General features: G+C 42.0%; 1 protein-coding gene across 2 annotated transcripts in view; it reads right to left on the reverse strand.

Annotated features, from left to right (window-relative positions):
* noa1 (nitric oxide associated 1) overlaps positions 1-14209 on the reverse strand; it is a 40046-nt gene extending 25837 nt beyond the window's left edge. For both annotated transcript variants that reach the window (XM_034182261.1, XM_034182260.1), the window contains exon 1: positions 13925-14209. In XM_034182261.1, the coding sequence (XP_034038152.1) occupies positions 13925-14099 (175 nt within the window). In that variant the 5' untranslated portion in view covers positions 14100-14209. The remainder of the gene's footprint in view (positions 1-13924) is intronic.
* Between the last annotated feature and the right edge of the window lie 543 nt (positions 14210-14752).

Genomic DNA, 14752 nt, shown 5'->3' on the forward strand with positions numbered 1-14752 from the left:
AGACAAGAGCATGCACATACACCATGTAAGAGCCCCAATTCCAATGAAGTTGGGATGTTGTGTAAAATGTAAATAAAAACAGAATATAATGATTTGCAAATCCTCTTCAACCTATATTCAATTGAATACACCACAAAGACAAGATATTTAATGTTCAAACTGATAATTTTTTGTTTTTGTGCAAATATTTACTCATTTTGAAATGGATGCCTGCAACACATTTCAAAAAAGCTGGGGCAGTGGTATGTTTACCACTGTGTTACATCACCTTTCCTTCTAACAACACTCAATAAGCATTTGGGAACTGAGGACACTAATTGTTGAAGCTTTGTAGATGGAGTTCTTTCCCATTCTTGCTTGATGTACGACTTCAGTTGTTCAACAGTCCGGGGTCTCCGTTGTCGTATTTTGCGTTTCATAATTCGCCACACATTTTCAATGGGCAACAGCTCTGGACTGCAGTGTGGAAAATAAAATGATAAATATTGCTTTTCTTTTAAAGTAAATGTTCTTTCTTCTATTAAATGTTTGACCAAATGTTTAAAGTTCTGTTTGTTTGATCGACTGTAACCCTTCTGTTACTTAAATGCTAAAGACTTGCTTGGTGTGAAAGATACTGATCAACAGCCTTTTGTGACACATTTGATAAAAACCATTCCTTAGGCTGCCTCCTCAGCCAAATGGCTCCGTGTTACCCTGCTAAAACCCTGATCAATCACAATGCAAGAAGAAGCACTGTAGACAGTCTCACAGTGGGACATGGCTTCGGGACCCCCAAGAACTCCCGATCCACATAGACAGTCTCACAGTGGGACGTGGCTCCAAGACCCCCAAAGACTTGTAAATGAAAAGGACCCTTTGATCATCACAGCCCTGTCACTCTCATAGATAGAACAACCACTACTTCCTTTTCCTCTAAAGCCCATTTCACACCGGGGGTGTTCCCAGTTGCGCCGTGCGTCATTATAATGATGCCGTGTGGAAGCAACTCAGTGCCGAGACGATGCAGCTCGGCACCACAACAGCGCGAGGGGCGCAAAGGAGGAAGCAAGTCGGGCGCCGAAAAATTAAACCCGTTTAATTTTTTTGGTGTCCTGTGCTTGACGCAGAAAGGAAATGGTTCCAGCGCAAGTCGGGGCAAAGAGGCGTTACTCGGAAGCCACACCCTCGAAAGACCATGCCACCCGACGCCAATTTATGATTTCTGCTGTGTTCTGTTGTTCCCGAAGTATAAATCACGCAGGATTGTTTTTGTACCGTGTACTCAATGCAGTAAAAACAAAAACAAAAAAAAGACCACAGTTAAAAAAAAAAAAAAAAATGCTGACTGCAGCTGCTGCTCCTCTCTGTGTGGAGCTGTCTGGTGAAGAGAGGCACTGTGAAGCAGCTTCTTCTCTCACGCACACACATGTGAACAATTAAAAGAAAAAAAATTGTCTGCAGGCAGTTAGTTCCTTTCTCTCCTCAAACTCTCTCATCACAGTTAAAAAAGGACATAAGTCCAGGACATGTCAACATCAAGTAGAACACACATCTCCACATTTGCTCAAGGACGGTTTGTTCGCGCGTGTGCATCTCGTGGTCAAAGGAGGAAAGATAAACTTTAACAGAACTCAGAGTTCAGCCCTGCAGTTCAGCACAACAACAAGTAGAAGAGAAGTCAGAGTGCACAGTCTGTCTGCAGCCAAACTGTGCACTCTGACTTCTCTGTGCAGAGAACCTGCAGGCTGCATTCTCACCTCCTCTCTGCCCCCTGCTGCGCGCACCTGACGCAGAAATTCCTGCGTCGTCATGACACCACAGGAAGCAACTGGGAGCAGCCCCAGTGTGAAAGGGGCTTAACTCTGTGTTTATGTGTGAACAAATGTATTGTGTTAACACTGTATGCATAATTTCTTCCTGCCCTGATGTGGATAAAAGCTGTGCTCAGAAAGCCACACTTTACACTGTTCCAATCAGAGCACACTCTCTGGTTGAAATAGCGTCCAAAGTTTTGTATTAAAGCCTGTTATTTGACAAACAGTCAATGTCCTGACTCTTTCTTCTTCCAGACAAGCCTGAAAATCCTTCGGCCTCAACAGCAGGCAAGCCAGTCTAGTACCCGCACTCTTTTACAATGAAGCCACGCTGTTGTAACACGTGCAGAATGTGGCTTGGCATTGTCTTGCTGAAATAAGCAGGGATGTCCCTGAAAAAGACGTTGTTTGGATGGCAGCATGTGTTGCAGCATGTGTTGTTTCCAAAAACAATTTGAAATGTGGACTCATCAGACCACATCACACTTTTCCACAAGGCGTCTGTCCATTTCAAATGAGCTCAGGCCCAGAGAAGGTGGTGGCGTTTCTGGATATTGTTGATGTATGGCTTTCGCTTTGCATGGTAGAGTTTTAACTTCCACTTGTAGATGTAGCAACGAAGTGTGTTAACTGACAATGGCTTTCTGAAGTGTTCCTGAGCCCACATGGTAAGATCCTTTACACCAGGGGTGGCCAAGTTCGGTCCTCGAGAGCCACCTTCCTGACACTCTTAGTTGTCTCCCTGCTCCAACACACCTGAATCCAAAGAAAGGCTCATTAAAAGTCTGCTAACGAGTCTTTCATTGGATTCAGGTGTGTTGGAGCAGGGAGACAACTAAGTGGCTCTCGAGGACCGAACTTGGCCACCCCTGCTTTACACAATGATGTCAGTTTTTAATGTAATGCCGCTTGAGGGATCGAAGGTCACAGGCATTCAATGTTGGTTTTCGGGCTTGCCGCTTACGTGTAGAAAGTTCTCCAGATTCTCTGAATCTTCTGATTATATTATGGACTGTAGATGAAGGAATCCCTAAATTTCTTGCAATTAAACATTGAGAGACATTGTTCTTAAAACTGTTGGACTATTATTTCATGCAGTTGTTCACAAAGTGGTGATCTTCGCCCCATCTTTGCTTGTGAACGGCTGAGCCTTTTGAGGATGCTCCTTTTATACCCAATCATGACATTCACCTGTTTCCAATTAACCTGTTCACCTGTGGAATGTTCTAAACAGGTGTTCTTTGAGCATTCATCAACTTTCCCAGTCATTTGTTGCCCCTGTCCCAGCTTTTTTGAAATGCGCTGCAGGCATCCATTTCAAAATGAGCAAATCTTTGCGCAAAAACAAAAAAGTCTAGCAGTTTGAAAAGGAAGTAGTGGTTGTTCTATCTATGACAGTGATAGGGCTGTGATGATCAAAGGGTCCTTTTCATTTACAAGTCCTTGGGGGTCTCGGAGCCATTTCCCACTATGAGACTGTCTATGTGGATCAGGAGTTCTTGGGGGTCCCGAAGCCATGTCCCACTGTGAGACTGTCTACAGTGCTGCTTCTTGCATTGTGATTGATCAGGGTTTTAGCAGGGTAACACGGAGCCATACGGCTGAGGAGGCAGCCTAAAGCCCCTTTCACACTGGGGCTGCTCCCAGTTGCTTCCTGTGGTGTTATGACGACGCAGGAATTTCTGCGTCAGGTGCGTGCAGCAGGGGGCAGAGAGGAGGTGAGAATGCAGCCTGCAGGTTCTCTGCACAGACAAGTCAGAGATTACAGTTTGACTGCAGACAGACTGTGCACTCTGACTTCTCTTCTACTTGTTGTTGTGCTGAGCAGCAAGGCTGCGCTCTGAGTTCTGTTATAGTTTATCTTTCCTCCTTTGACCACAAGATGCGCGCGCGCATGAACCGTCCTTGAGCAAATGTGGAGATGTCTGGAGTTCTATTTGATGTTGACGTCCTGGACTTATGTCCTTTTTTAACTGTGATGAGAGAGTCTGAGGAGAGAAAGGAACTAATTGCCCGCAGACAATCTTTTTTCTTTTCTTTCCTCCATTGACCGCGAGATGCGTGCACGGGAATGAACCATCAAGCAAATGTGAAGATGTCTGGAGTTCTACTTGATGTTGACATGTCCTGTCTCAGGACTTATGTCCTTTTTTGTCCTTTGTTTTTAAACTGTGATGTGAGAGTTTGAGCAGAGAACAAGGAACTAATGCCTGCAGCCAGACTGTTTTTCTTTTAATTGTTCACATGTGCGCACGTGAACAAACGTCCATGAGTGGACTAGAGATGTCCGGACTTTTTACTGGATATTTCTGGCAATCAGTCTGCATTTTTGTTTCTGTGGTCTTTCATAAATTGGCTTCCGAGTCACGCCGGGTAACGCCTCTTTGCCCCGACTTGCGCTGGAACCACTTCCTTTCTGCGTCGAGCACAGGACACCAAAAAAATTAAACAGGTTTAATTTTTCGGCGCCTGACTTGCTTCCTCCTTTGTGCCCCTCATGCTGTTGTGGCACCGAGCTGCATCATCTCAGCACTGAGTTGCTTTCACGCGGCAGCGTCATAAAACTGGGAGGAACCAGGAGCACCTCCGGTGTGAAAGGGGCTTAAGAAATGGTTTTTATCAAATGTGTCATAAAAGGCTGTTGATCAGTATCTTTCACACCAAGCACGTCTTTAGCATTTAAGTAACAGAAGGGTTACAGTCGATCAAACAAACAGAACTTTAAACATTTGGTCAAACATTTAATAGAAGAAAGAACATTTACTTTAATAGAAAAGCAATATTTATCATTTTAGTTTCCACAGTCCCCTCTTTTGATCATACTTGATCAATTAATTCATAATAAAATAACAAACAAATTAAGTATTATATACAAATTAGAACATAACATGGCATCTGCTTTGTCACACTTTTGCATGTTTAAGACAACACGTCATAGAGTTACATTCTTCAGAAGGTTGCTGTTGTTTTTTTTGTTCTGTTTTGTTTTTTTAGAACATTGGCATTTAGAAAACAGCATGGGGTGTGCAGCCAGTACATTCTGAGTGCCGGTCCCAAGCCCGGATAAATGAGGAGAGTTGCGTCAATAAGGGCATCTGGCGTAAAACAAGCCAACCCAACTATGCAGACTAAGAATCAAATTTCCATACCGGCTCGGTCGTGGCCCGGGTTAACAACATCCGCCACTGGTGCTGTTGCCCAACAGGGTGCCGGTGGAAATTGGGCTACTGCTGGGCGAAGATGACGAAGAAGAGGAGGAGAACATTTCCACAAACAGCGGGAGGAGAAGAAAACTAGAAGGGTGGAAATCAGAGTAGGGACTTTGAATGCTGGTAGTATGACTGGTAAACGGAGAGAGCTGGCTGATATGATGGAGAGGAGAAAGGTAGACATACTGTGTGTGCAAGAGACCAAGTGGAAGGGAAGTAAGAGCAAGAGCATCAGCGGTGGGTACAAGTTGTTGTACCATGGTGAGGACAGGAAGAGAAATGGTGTTGGGGTCATTTTAAAGGAAGAGTATGTTAAAAGTGTGTTGGAGGTTAAGTGAGTGTCTGACAGGGTGATGAGTGTGGAGTTGGAAATTGAAGGGGTGATGATGAATATCATCAGTGCATGTGCCCCACAGGTAGGCTGTGAGATGAAGGAGAAAGAAGATTTCTGGAGTGTGTTAGATGAGGTGGTAGAGAGTGTGCCCAAGCATAAAAGAGTGGTGATAGGAGCGGACTTCAATGGGCATGTTGGTGAAGGGAACAGAGGTGATGAGGAAGTAATGGGTAGATATGGTATCAAGGATAGGAATGGGAAGGACAGATGGTAGTTGATTTTGCAAAAAGGATGGAAATGGCTGTGGTGAATACCTAATTTAAGAAAAGGGAGGTGCACAGGGTAACATATAAGAGTGGAGGAAGGCGCACACAGGTGGACTACATTCTTTATAGGAGATGCAAGCTAAAAGAAATCAGAGACTGTAAGGTGGTGGCAGGAGAGAGTGTCATTAGACAGCATAGGATGGTTGTTTGTAGGATGACTTTAGAGATAAAGAAGAAGAAGAGAGTGAGAGCTCAACAAAGGATCAGATGGTGGAAGCTGAAGGAGGAAGACTGTTGTGTGAAATTTAGCGAGCAGGTGAGAGAAGCACCGGTTGGAGGGGAAGCAATTTTGGACAACTGGAAAAGTACTGCAGATGTGGTGAGGGAGACAGCTAGGACAGTACTGGGTACGACAAGGAAACCTGGTGGAGGAATGAAGAGGTCCAAAAAGCATAAGGAGAAAGAGGTTGGCAAAAAAGTTTTGGGAAAGTCGGAGAGATGAAGAAAGTAGACAGGAATAGGGCAGTCACAATTATTACAATATTTGCCAATCGCGATTATTTTTCATATTTGCAAATATTTTTCATAATAGCGATTACCGTGAATTACTTATTTTAGCCACAAAGTTGCATAAAACAACTCAGAATCTGACATCGTGTTGCAGCAGCCACACGCAGCCTCAATGCCTCACTCACTCTGTTTCCTCTCGTCTTGGTCGGATGGTTAGCGAGGCTCGGATAACATGGAGCATGAGGAGATTCTGGTTCCAAAGCCACGTACCACGGCACCGCTGTGAATACATTTCGGTTTTAAGTAGGGCTGCCACGACTAGTCGACTAGTCACGACTATGCTGACGATTGAAATCATTAACAACTAATTTAGTAGTTGACGAGTCATTTATTTTATTTAAGTCTTTGTTTTTCCTCTCAATTCATAGTTTTAGGCAGCCGTCCTGCCGTCATTTGGACGTTCAAATTTTGAATGAGACGGCAGATTAAAACAGTGGCCGTCTTACTCAAAGCCGTTTAAAATGGGTAGTTTACCGAAGGAGCCGCGTGTGTGTGTGTGTGTGTATGCGCTCGCGCAGAGTCAACTCGCTACAGACTGCGAGGGAGGGAGCAGGTGAGGGAGTGAGATTCCTGAACGGAGGCACAAGACGTTACGTTCTGCTGAGAACCATCAGTGCACTTAAGACAGCGAGCGCGGAGCAGAGAGAGAGGATTTTAACCCGAGTGAACATGTAAAAAAAAACCAAACAAACAAACCTTGGGGCTGCCTTTACTTTCTGTAACTTTCTCTACATGTGTGGTTCTGATGGCACCGACCTGTTCACACCATGTGCGTGTCATATACTGAATTTATGAGATCACGAGATGAGATAAATGGTCAAATATCCTTAAAACATCCTTAAAAATGACAATATATAAATGAACTGAGCAAAAATTACACACACACGGGTTTAAAAAAACCCTGTGGAGAAGCTGTGCAGAGGCACAGATCACAAAAAGCTGAACTTTAACAGATGTTTATTTTCCAAAGGTATGTATTTGTTCAATCTTGAGCTTAATGTAGTGTTCAAGCACAAAACGTGACTGATAAGAAAAAAAAGATGACTTCATCACACTAAAATGAACTAGAGTCAGAATAAAAATACAAACTGCTGATTTCTGTTGTTTTTCAGTTATTAAGCTGTAGCGATATGTTTTAACTATTTCAAACTGAGTTGCCTCTTATTGTATTCTGATTTATTTATATATATATATATATATATATATATATATATATATATATATATATATATATATATATATATATATATGGGGAGTGTAATCAGCCTGCATTGTTCTGTTAAGTTTATATCAGTTTTCCTGAACATGTCCAGGTGTCTTTCCTTCTTTATAAGAGTTTGGTGTTTGGTCCACAAAGTTTTAAAACACAATAAAATGTTCACACTGTTCTTTATAGCAGTTCTGTAATTTCAGAAATTCAACAGGAACAACCACAAATCATAAAAAGTTGGGACAATATGTAAAATTAAGATAAAAATGAAAATGTTGCACTATTCCCAGTTTCTCCACTTACAAATGCCAAATGTTCTTCCAGAGTTGTGTAATCATACTATGATAGTAGAATATAAAGAAGGGAAAAAAGAAAAAAATAGACAATATAATCGTCAATCGCAATTATATGCCTGACAATTAATCGTCTCCAGAAATTCCTAATCGTGACAGCCCTAGACAGGAGTACAAGGAAATGCGGTGTAAGGTGAAAAGAGAAGTGGCAAAAGCGAAGGAAAAGGCATATTGCGAGCTGTACAAGAAGTTGAATAGTAAGGAAGGAGAAAAGGACTTGTACCGATTGGCCAGACAAAGGGACAGAGCTGGAAAGGATGTGCAGCAAGTTAGGGTGGTAAAAGATGCACATGTGTGCTGACAAGTGAGGAGTGTGTGCTGAGAAGGTAGAGGAAATATTTTGAAGAGCTGATGAATAAAGAAAATGAGCGAGAGAAAAGGCTGGATGATGTGGTGAGAGTAAATCAGGAAGCACAAGAGATTAGTAAGGAAGAAGTGAGTGCTGCTATGAAGAGGATGAAGACAGTGGAAAGGCAGAGATGGCAGTAGAGTTTCTAACCAGATTGTTTAATAAAATCTTGGAAAGTGAGAGGATACCTGAGGAGTGGAGACGAAGTGTGCTGGTTCCTATTTTCAAGAACAAGGGTGATGTGCAGAGCTGCAGTAACTACAGAGGAATGAAGTTGATCAGCCACAGCATGAAGTTATGGGAAAGAGTAGCAGAAGCTAGGCTTAGAAAACAGGTGAAGATCTGTGAGCAGCAATATGGTTTCATGCCGAGAAAGAGCACTACAGATGCAATGTTTGCTCTGAGAATACTGTTGGAGAAGTACAGAGAAGGCCAGAAAGAGTTACACTGTGTGATTGTGGACTTATGATGGGGTGCCAAGAGAAGAGCTGTGGTATTATATGAGGAAGTCTGGAGTGGCAGAGAAGTATCTTAGGGTAGTGCAGGACATGTACATATTAGAATAGTGTGACAGCGGTGAGATGCACAGTCGGAATGACTCATTCAAGGTGAAGGTGGGATTACACCAAGGATCAGCTCTGAGTCCTTTCTTGTTTGCAGTGGTAATGGACAGGTTGACGGATGAGATCAGACAGGAGTCCCCATGGACTATGATGTTTGCAGATGACATTGTGATCTGTAGTGAGAGTAGAGAGCAAGTTGAGTCTAGTCTGGAGAGGTGGAGATATGCTTTGGAGAGAAGGGGAATGAAAGTCAGCAGAAACAAGACTGAGTACATGTGTGTGAATGGGAGGGAGCCCAGTGGAATAGTGCAGTTACAAGGAGTAGAAGTGGTGAAAGTAGATGAGTTTAAATATTTGGGGTCAACTGTTCAAAGTAATGGAGAGTGTGGTAGAGAGGTGAAGAAGAGAGTGCAGGCAGGGTGGAGTGGGTGGAGAAAGGTGGCAGGAGTGATTTGTGACCGAAGAATATCAGCAAAAGTGAAGGGGAAAGTTTACAATACAGTAGTGAGACCAGCTATGTTGTACGGCTTAGAGACAGTGGCACTAACAAAAAGACAGGAGGCAGAGCTGGAGGTGGTAGAGCTGAAGATGTTGAGATTCTCTTGGGGAGTGACAAGAATGGACAAGATTAGGAATGAACATATCAGAGGGACAGCTCAGGTGGGACGGTTTGGAGACAAAGTCAGACAGGCGAGCTTGAGATGGTTTGGACATGTGCAGAGGAGGGACCCAGGGTATATAGGGAGAAGGATGCTGAGGATGGAGCCACCAGGCAGGAGGACAAGAGGGAGGCCAAAGAGGAGGTTTATGTATGTGCTGAGGGAGGACATACAGGTGGTTGGTGTGACAGAGGAAGATACAGAGGACAGGGTGAGATGGAAACGATTGATCTGCTGTGGCGACCCCTAACGGGAACAGCCGAAAGACAAAGAAGTCTGAACATTAAAAATCTTGTCTTTGAGGTGTATTCAATTGAATATATGTTGAAAAGGATTTGCAAAACATTATATTCTGTTTTTATTTACATTTTACACAGTGTCCCAACTTCAATTTAAAAAACACATGGTTAGAACTCTCAAGGTGAGATACACTCAAGAGTTATTTTCCGCCGAATCTTGTCTTGCGGTCATAGGCGTGAAATGTTTCAGAATGTCATGCATTAGCATGAGAGCGTGACAACATGTTGAGTTTCACTCTGAATGCATGAGACCTGCCAGGACCGCTTTTAAGTGTGAGTCTCACTCCAAATGAGACGTGAGAGTTCTGCACCCCCCCAGCTCTACGTGCATTTTAGGTCAGTCAAGTTTATTAAAAAACTGCCTTTATTTAGGACTGAGTTTTTCCAGCAGCGGGGACATTCGATACTATTGATCATACTCTGCTAATGGACAAATTAAAGATGTATGGTATCAGGGGATTGGCACATGACTGGATAATGAGCTACTTACAGAATAGGTATCAGTGTGTCCACACTGGTGGAGCAAATTCTGAGTTTTTGAGGCTTACATGTGGGGTGACCCAGGGTTCAGTCCTTGGGCCATTGTTGTTTCTTTTGTACATTAATGATATACGTATATTTGGTTTCCAAGTCCACAAGGTGTATTTTGTTTGCTGATGATACAACTGTGTTTTGTAGTGGGGATCATTTCAGACAGCTCCTGGACACAAAGGAGAATGAATTACATAAATTTAAACTGTGGTTTGATTCAAACAAATTATCGCCCCATTTTGGTAAAACTAAGTGTATCATATTTGCTAATAAATCCAGGAACTTAAGCAGGAATTTATTCTTATATGATATCAAAACTGAAATTGTGACAGATACAAAATTTCTTGGTGTTTATATTGATGATAAATTAAGCTGGAAAACGCACATTACCTATGTTAAATCTAAAATGTCAAAAGTCATTGCAATTCCGCATAAAGCACAAGACTTCCTCTCCCAACATTCTTTCACCATTTTGGATCATACATTACTTGTTCCATATATGACATACTGTGTTGGGGTTTGGGGAAATACATATACAACTAATACTAAACCAATATTTCTGTTGCAAACGAAAGCTATGAGAATGATCAGTAATGAGCCATATCCTGAGCCAACAAATCCATTATTTGCTGGTTTGCAAATCTTTAAATTCTGGGACTTAGTTGATTATATCACAATACAAATTATGTAGAAAGTCAAAAATAAACATTTGCCTAAACATGTCCAGGATCTGTTTAAAATGCGGGATTCCAGATACAATTTAAGAGGGACATCATTATTTGAGAAACTAAAGATCCGAACGACTGTGTTTCCATTAAGGGTGTTAGTGTTTGGAATAATTGTCCTGATAATATTAAGTTACTTGGTACCTCAGTCGGCTTTGAAAGGCTTTACAAAATAATACACTTACCCGTTATAGTATGAAGAATTATGTTTACCCTTTTGTTGTTGTGCTTGGGTTTGTGCACTGTTTGTTTGGTTGCGTTTTAAAATTCTGGTGAACTGACTGACTTGTTTTGTTTGTGCACATTTATTTTATATTGTTGTTATGAATATACAGGTGCTGGTTATATAATTAGAATATCATGAAAAAGTTGATTTATTTCAGTAATTCCACTCAAAAAGTGAAACTTGTATATTATATTAATTCACGTACACACAGACACATATATTTCAAATGTTTATTTTAATTTTGATGATTATAACTGAAAATTAACAAAAATTCCAAATACAGTATCTCAGAAAATTTGAATATTACTTAAGATCAATACAAAAAAAGGATATTTAAAAATGTTGGCCAACTGAAAAGTATGAACATGAAAAGTATGAGCATGTATAGCACTCAATACGTAGTTGGGGCTCCTTTTGCCTAAATGACTGCAGCAATGCGACGTGGCATGGAGTCAATCAGTCTGTGGCACTGCTCAGGTGGTATGAGAGCCCAGGTTGCTCTGATAGTGGCCCTCAGCTCTTCTGCATTGTTGGGTCTGGCATGTCGCATCTTCCTCTTCACAATACTCCATAGATTTTCTATGGGGTTAAGGTCAGGTGAGTTTGCTGATCAATTAAGAAGAGGGATACCATGGTCCTTAAACCAGGTACCAGTAGCTTTGGCACTGTGTGCAGGTGCCAAGTCCTGTTGGAAAATGAAATCTGCATCTCCATAAAGTTGGCCAGCAGCAGGGAGCATGAAGTGCTCTACAACTTCCTGGTAGACAGCTGCGTTGACCTTGGACCTCAGAAAACACAGTGGACCAACACCAGCAGATGGCATGGCACCCCAAACCATCACTGACTGTGGAAACTTTACACTGGACCTCAAGCAATGTGGATTCTGTGCCTCTCCTCTCTTCCTCCAGACTCTGGGACCTTGATTTCCAAAGGAAATGCAACATTTACCTTCATCAGAGAACATAACTTTGGACCACTCAGTAGCAGTCCATTCCTTTTTTGTCTTTAGCCCAGGCAAGACGTCAAGTCAGCAGTCTTCCCCATGATTGTGTAGCCTACAGAACTAGACTGAGAGACCAGTTAAAGGCCTTTGCAGGTGTTTTGAGTTAATTAGCGGATTAGAGTGTGACACCAGGTGTCTTCAATATTCAGCCTTTTCACAATATTCTAATTTTATGAGATACTGAATTTAGGATTTTCATTAGTTTTTAGTTATAATCATCCATCTTCTACCGCTTAGTCCAATCAAGGGTCACGGGGGGCTGGAGCCTATCCCAGCAGTCATCAAAATTAAAAATAAACATCTGAAATATATCAGTCTGTGGGTAATGAATATAATATACAAGTTTCACTTTTTGAATGGAATTACTAAAATAAATCAACTTTTTCATGATATTCTAATTATCTGACCAGCACCTGTATATATTTATACTCTATATATATATATATTCTTTACTTTCTTTATTTTTTATGGTATAAGGGGAGGGTATCTATAAGCTTTGCTTCTGACTTCACCCTTTCGGCCACACAGGTTCATTGTACGTTGTTCTTTAGTTTTGTTATTGTTTGTGTTGTTATTCTGTGTGCTGAATAAATAAAATTCATTCATTCATTCGGATTTGATCAGAGTTTTCATCGACAGAGTGCAGAGCGGATTTGTCAATGTGTCTTATGTGGAAAAGCTGCACTCCAGAGCCCAGTTTTTTCACAGGCTGTGCTCGTGTTCACGTGCAGCCTGACGGACTGAGGATTACACCGACCGGCTGCGATTACGGTCCGGTGTCAGGGGAGTACTGAGCTTCTGACACCGGGAAAGATCCAAAACTTGTAAAGATGTGAAAAAAATAACTACCTTGGAAAACAGAAAATTTGACAATCTGCTTGATGGCACAGTGACATTGTGCCTTTGCTTAGGGAGAGCCCTGGACTATTGATGTTATTTAAAAACACAAAAGTACTTTTTGTCCAACTACTCGATTAATCGATTACGTAATTGCTAGAATACTCGATTTCAAAAACATTCTATAGAGGGTTTTCAATCACGTGACCGATTTGCAGGTACCGTCTCCATTCTGGATTACAAGGAGGCTGGCGCGTGATAGAAAAATGGAGAGAATGTCCGGTTATTACGATGCTTTAAATCCTCGAGATAAAGCTATTTATCGTGACAGATGTGTAGCAGTTGGTTCAGTGGATCCGTATCTTATACCAGATAGTGAATTTAGTGTTGATGTAACGAACTGGCCGACAGTGTCACACTGCGATATTGTGAACTAGGAAGCTGCCGACCAGGTCAGCCTCGCCGGCCTCCTGCAGAGCATCACAGTGGAGCTCTGAAAGCGGAGGTCGTCTTGAAGTCCTGAGCGATTTCTCTCACCAGGCGCTGGAAGGGCAGCTTGCGGATCAGCAGCTCGGTGCTCGAGGACCACAATGTAAATAAGAATTCGTACTGGAAGCGTTCTTGTGTTATCCTCAGCGGTATTTTTTATGTATTCTTATATAATTTTATTGCTGAATAAAATAAAATAAAATTCTGGGAGCAGTGGATTTCTGGTAGTGGCGGATCTCTCACAGCGCCACGGTGCCGTGAGGCTTCTTCACACCGACGTTAAAGCTTCTGCAATTGTTCGACAAATGCACGTAGCGTATCACAGCGGCCACCGCGTCGTAATCCAGAATGGCCGCGGGACACAAAATGACGTGACCGATACGTCACATGAAAACCCTCTATAGGTGCAGCCCTAACCTGTCGTACTGTACTGCTGTAGTACCTCCTACAATTCCTACACAGTACTGCTGTTGTACCCGCTTTAGTTCCCGGCTCGGAGTCTCACCTACGCAGTCCAGGAACACGAACTCTTCCTCCGGGTTCGGGTATCCGGCAGACTCGGGTCCCGGGTTCGGTTCTACGGTTCTGACGCTCTTCCAGCGCCTAACGTCACAGCGGGCCGGAAAACCAGAAGCTCTTCTGCCAAAGTGCCGTAAAGAAAACCGAACCAGCGCCAACATGTCGGTTCCGACAAAAATAAAACAAATAAATTAATAATAATAATAATAAAAACTTCAAACGTGACTAACTGCAGCCGCCATTACTTTGTGGACGGACGTGACGCAATTCACTTCCGGGCCGACTGTTCTTTTTTCAAAACTTTATTTGCACAAATACAATGACAAACAGTTAACGAAAAAGAAACAGAAAAGAAAAAATAAATAACAAAAGTAAAGGGACTCTAACATTAATCCTCTTTAAAAAGGTCCTTATACCAGACGTAATTTCTGGTGTCCGCCATATTGGTAGACAAGTGCGCTTCTGCTATTTGTACATATAATAGAGCATAGGTCCTGGCCAATTTATGGGCAATGATAAGACTAAGTAAACGAAATACACAAGAAAGGTTGTTCATTTCAATTCATCAACAAACAGTAGTTCTTAACTTCTACATAAAAACATTTTGAACCAAAATATCATGCACAGTAAAAACACAACTTGTATATAAATAGCAGAAATCAATGTCTAATAATTCAGTAGCAACATTGAGAACAGTGGCATGATTGCATCAACTAATCATCAGACAGTTTTTTTTTTTCTTATAGGCACCAGATTCAAGATCAATTGGTCTAAATTGTGCACACAAATCCTAATTGAATGGCACCACTGAATC

This window comes from Thalassophryne amazonica, chromosome 11, assembly GCF_902500255.1.
Source record: "Thalassophryne amazonica chromosome 11, fThaAma1.1, whole genome shotgun sequence".
NCBI classification, from domain to species: Eukaryota; Metazoa; Chordata; class Actinopteri; order Batrachoidiformes; family Batrachoididae; genus Thalassophryne; species Thalassophryne amazonica.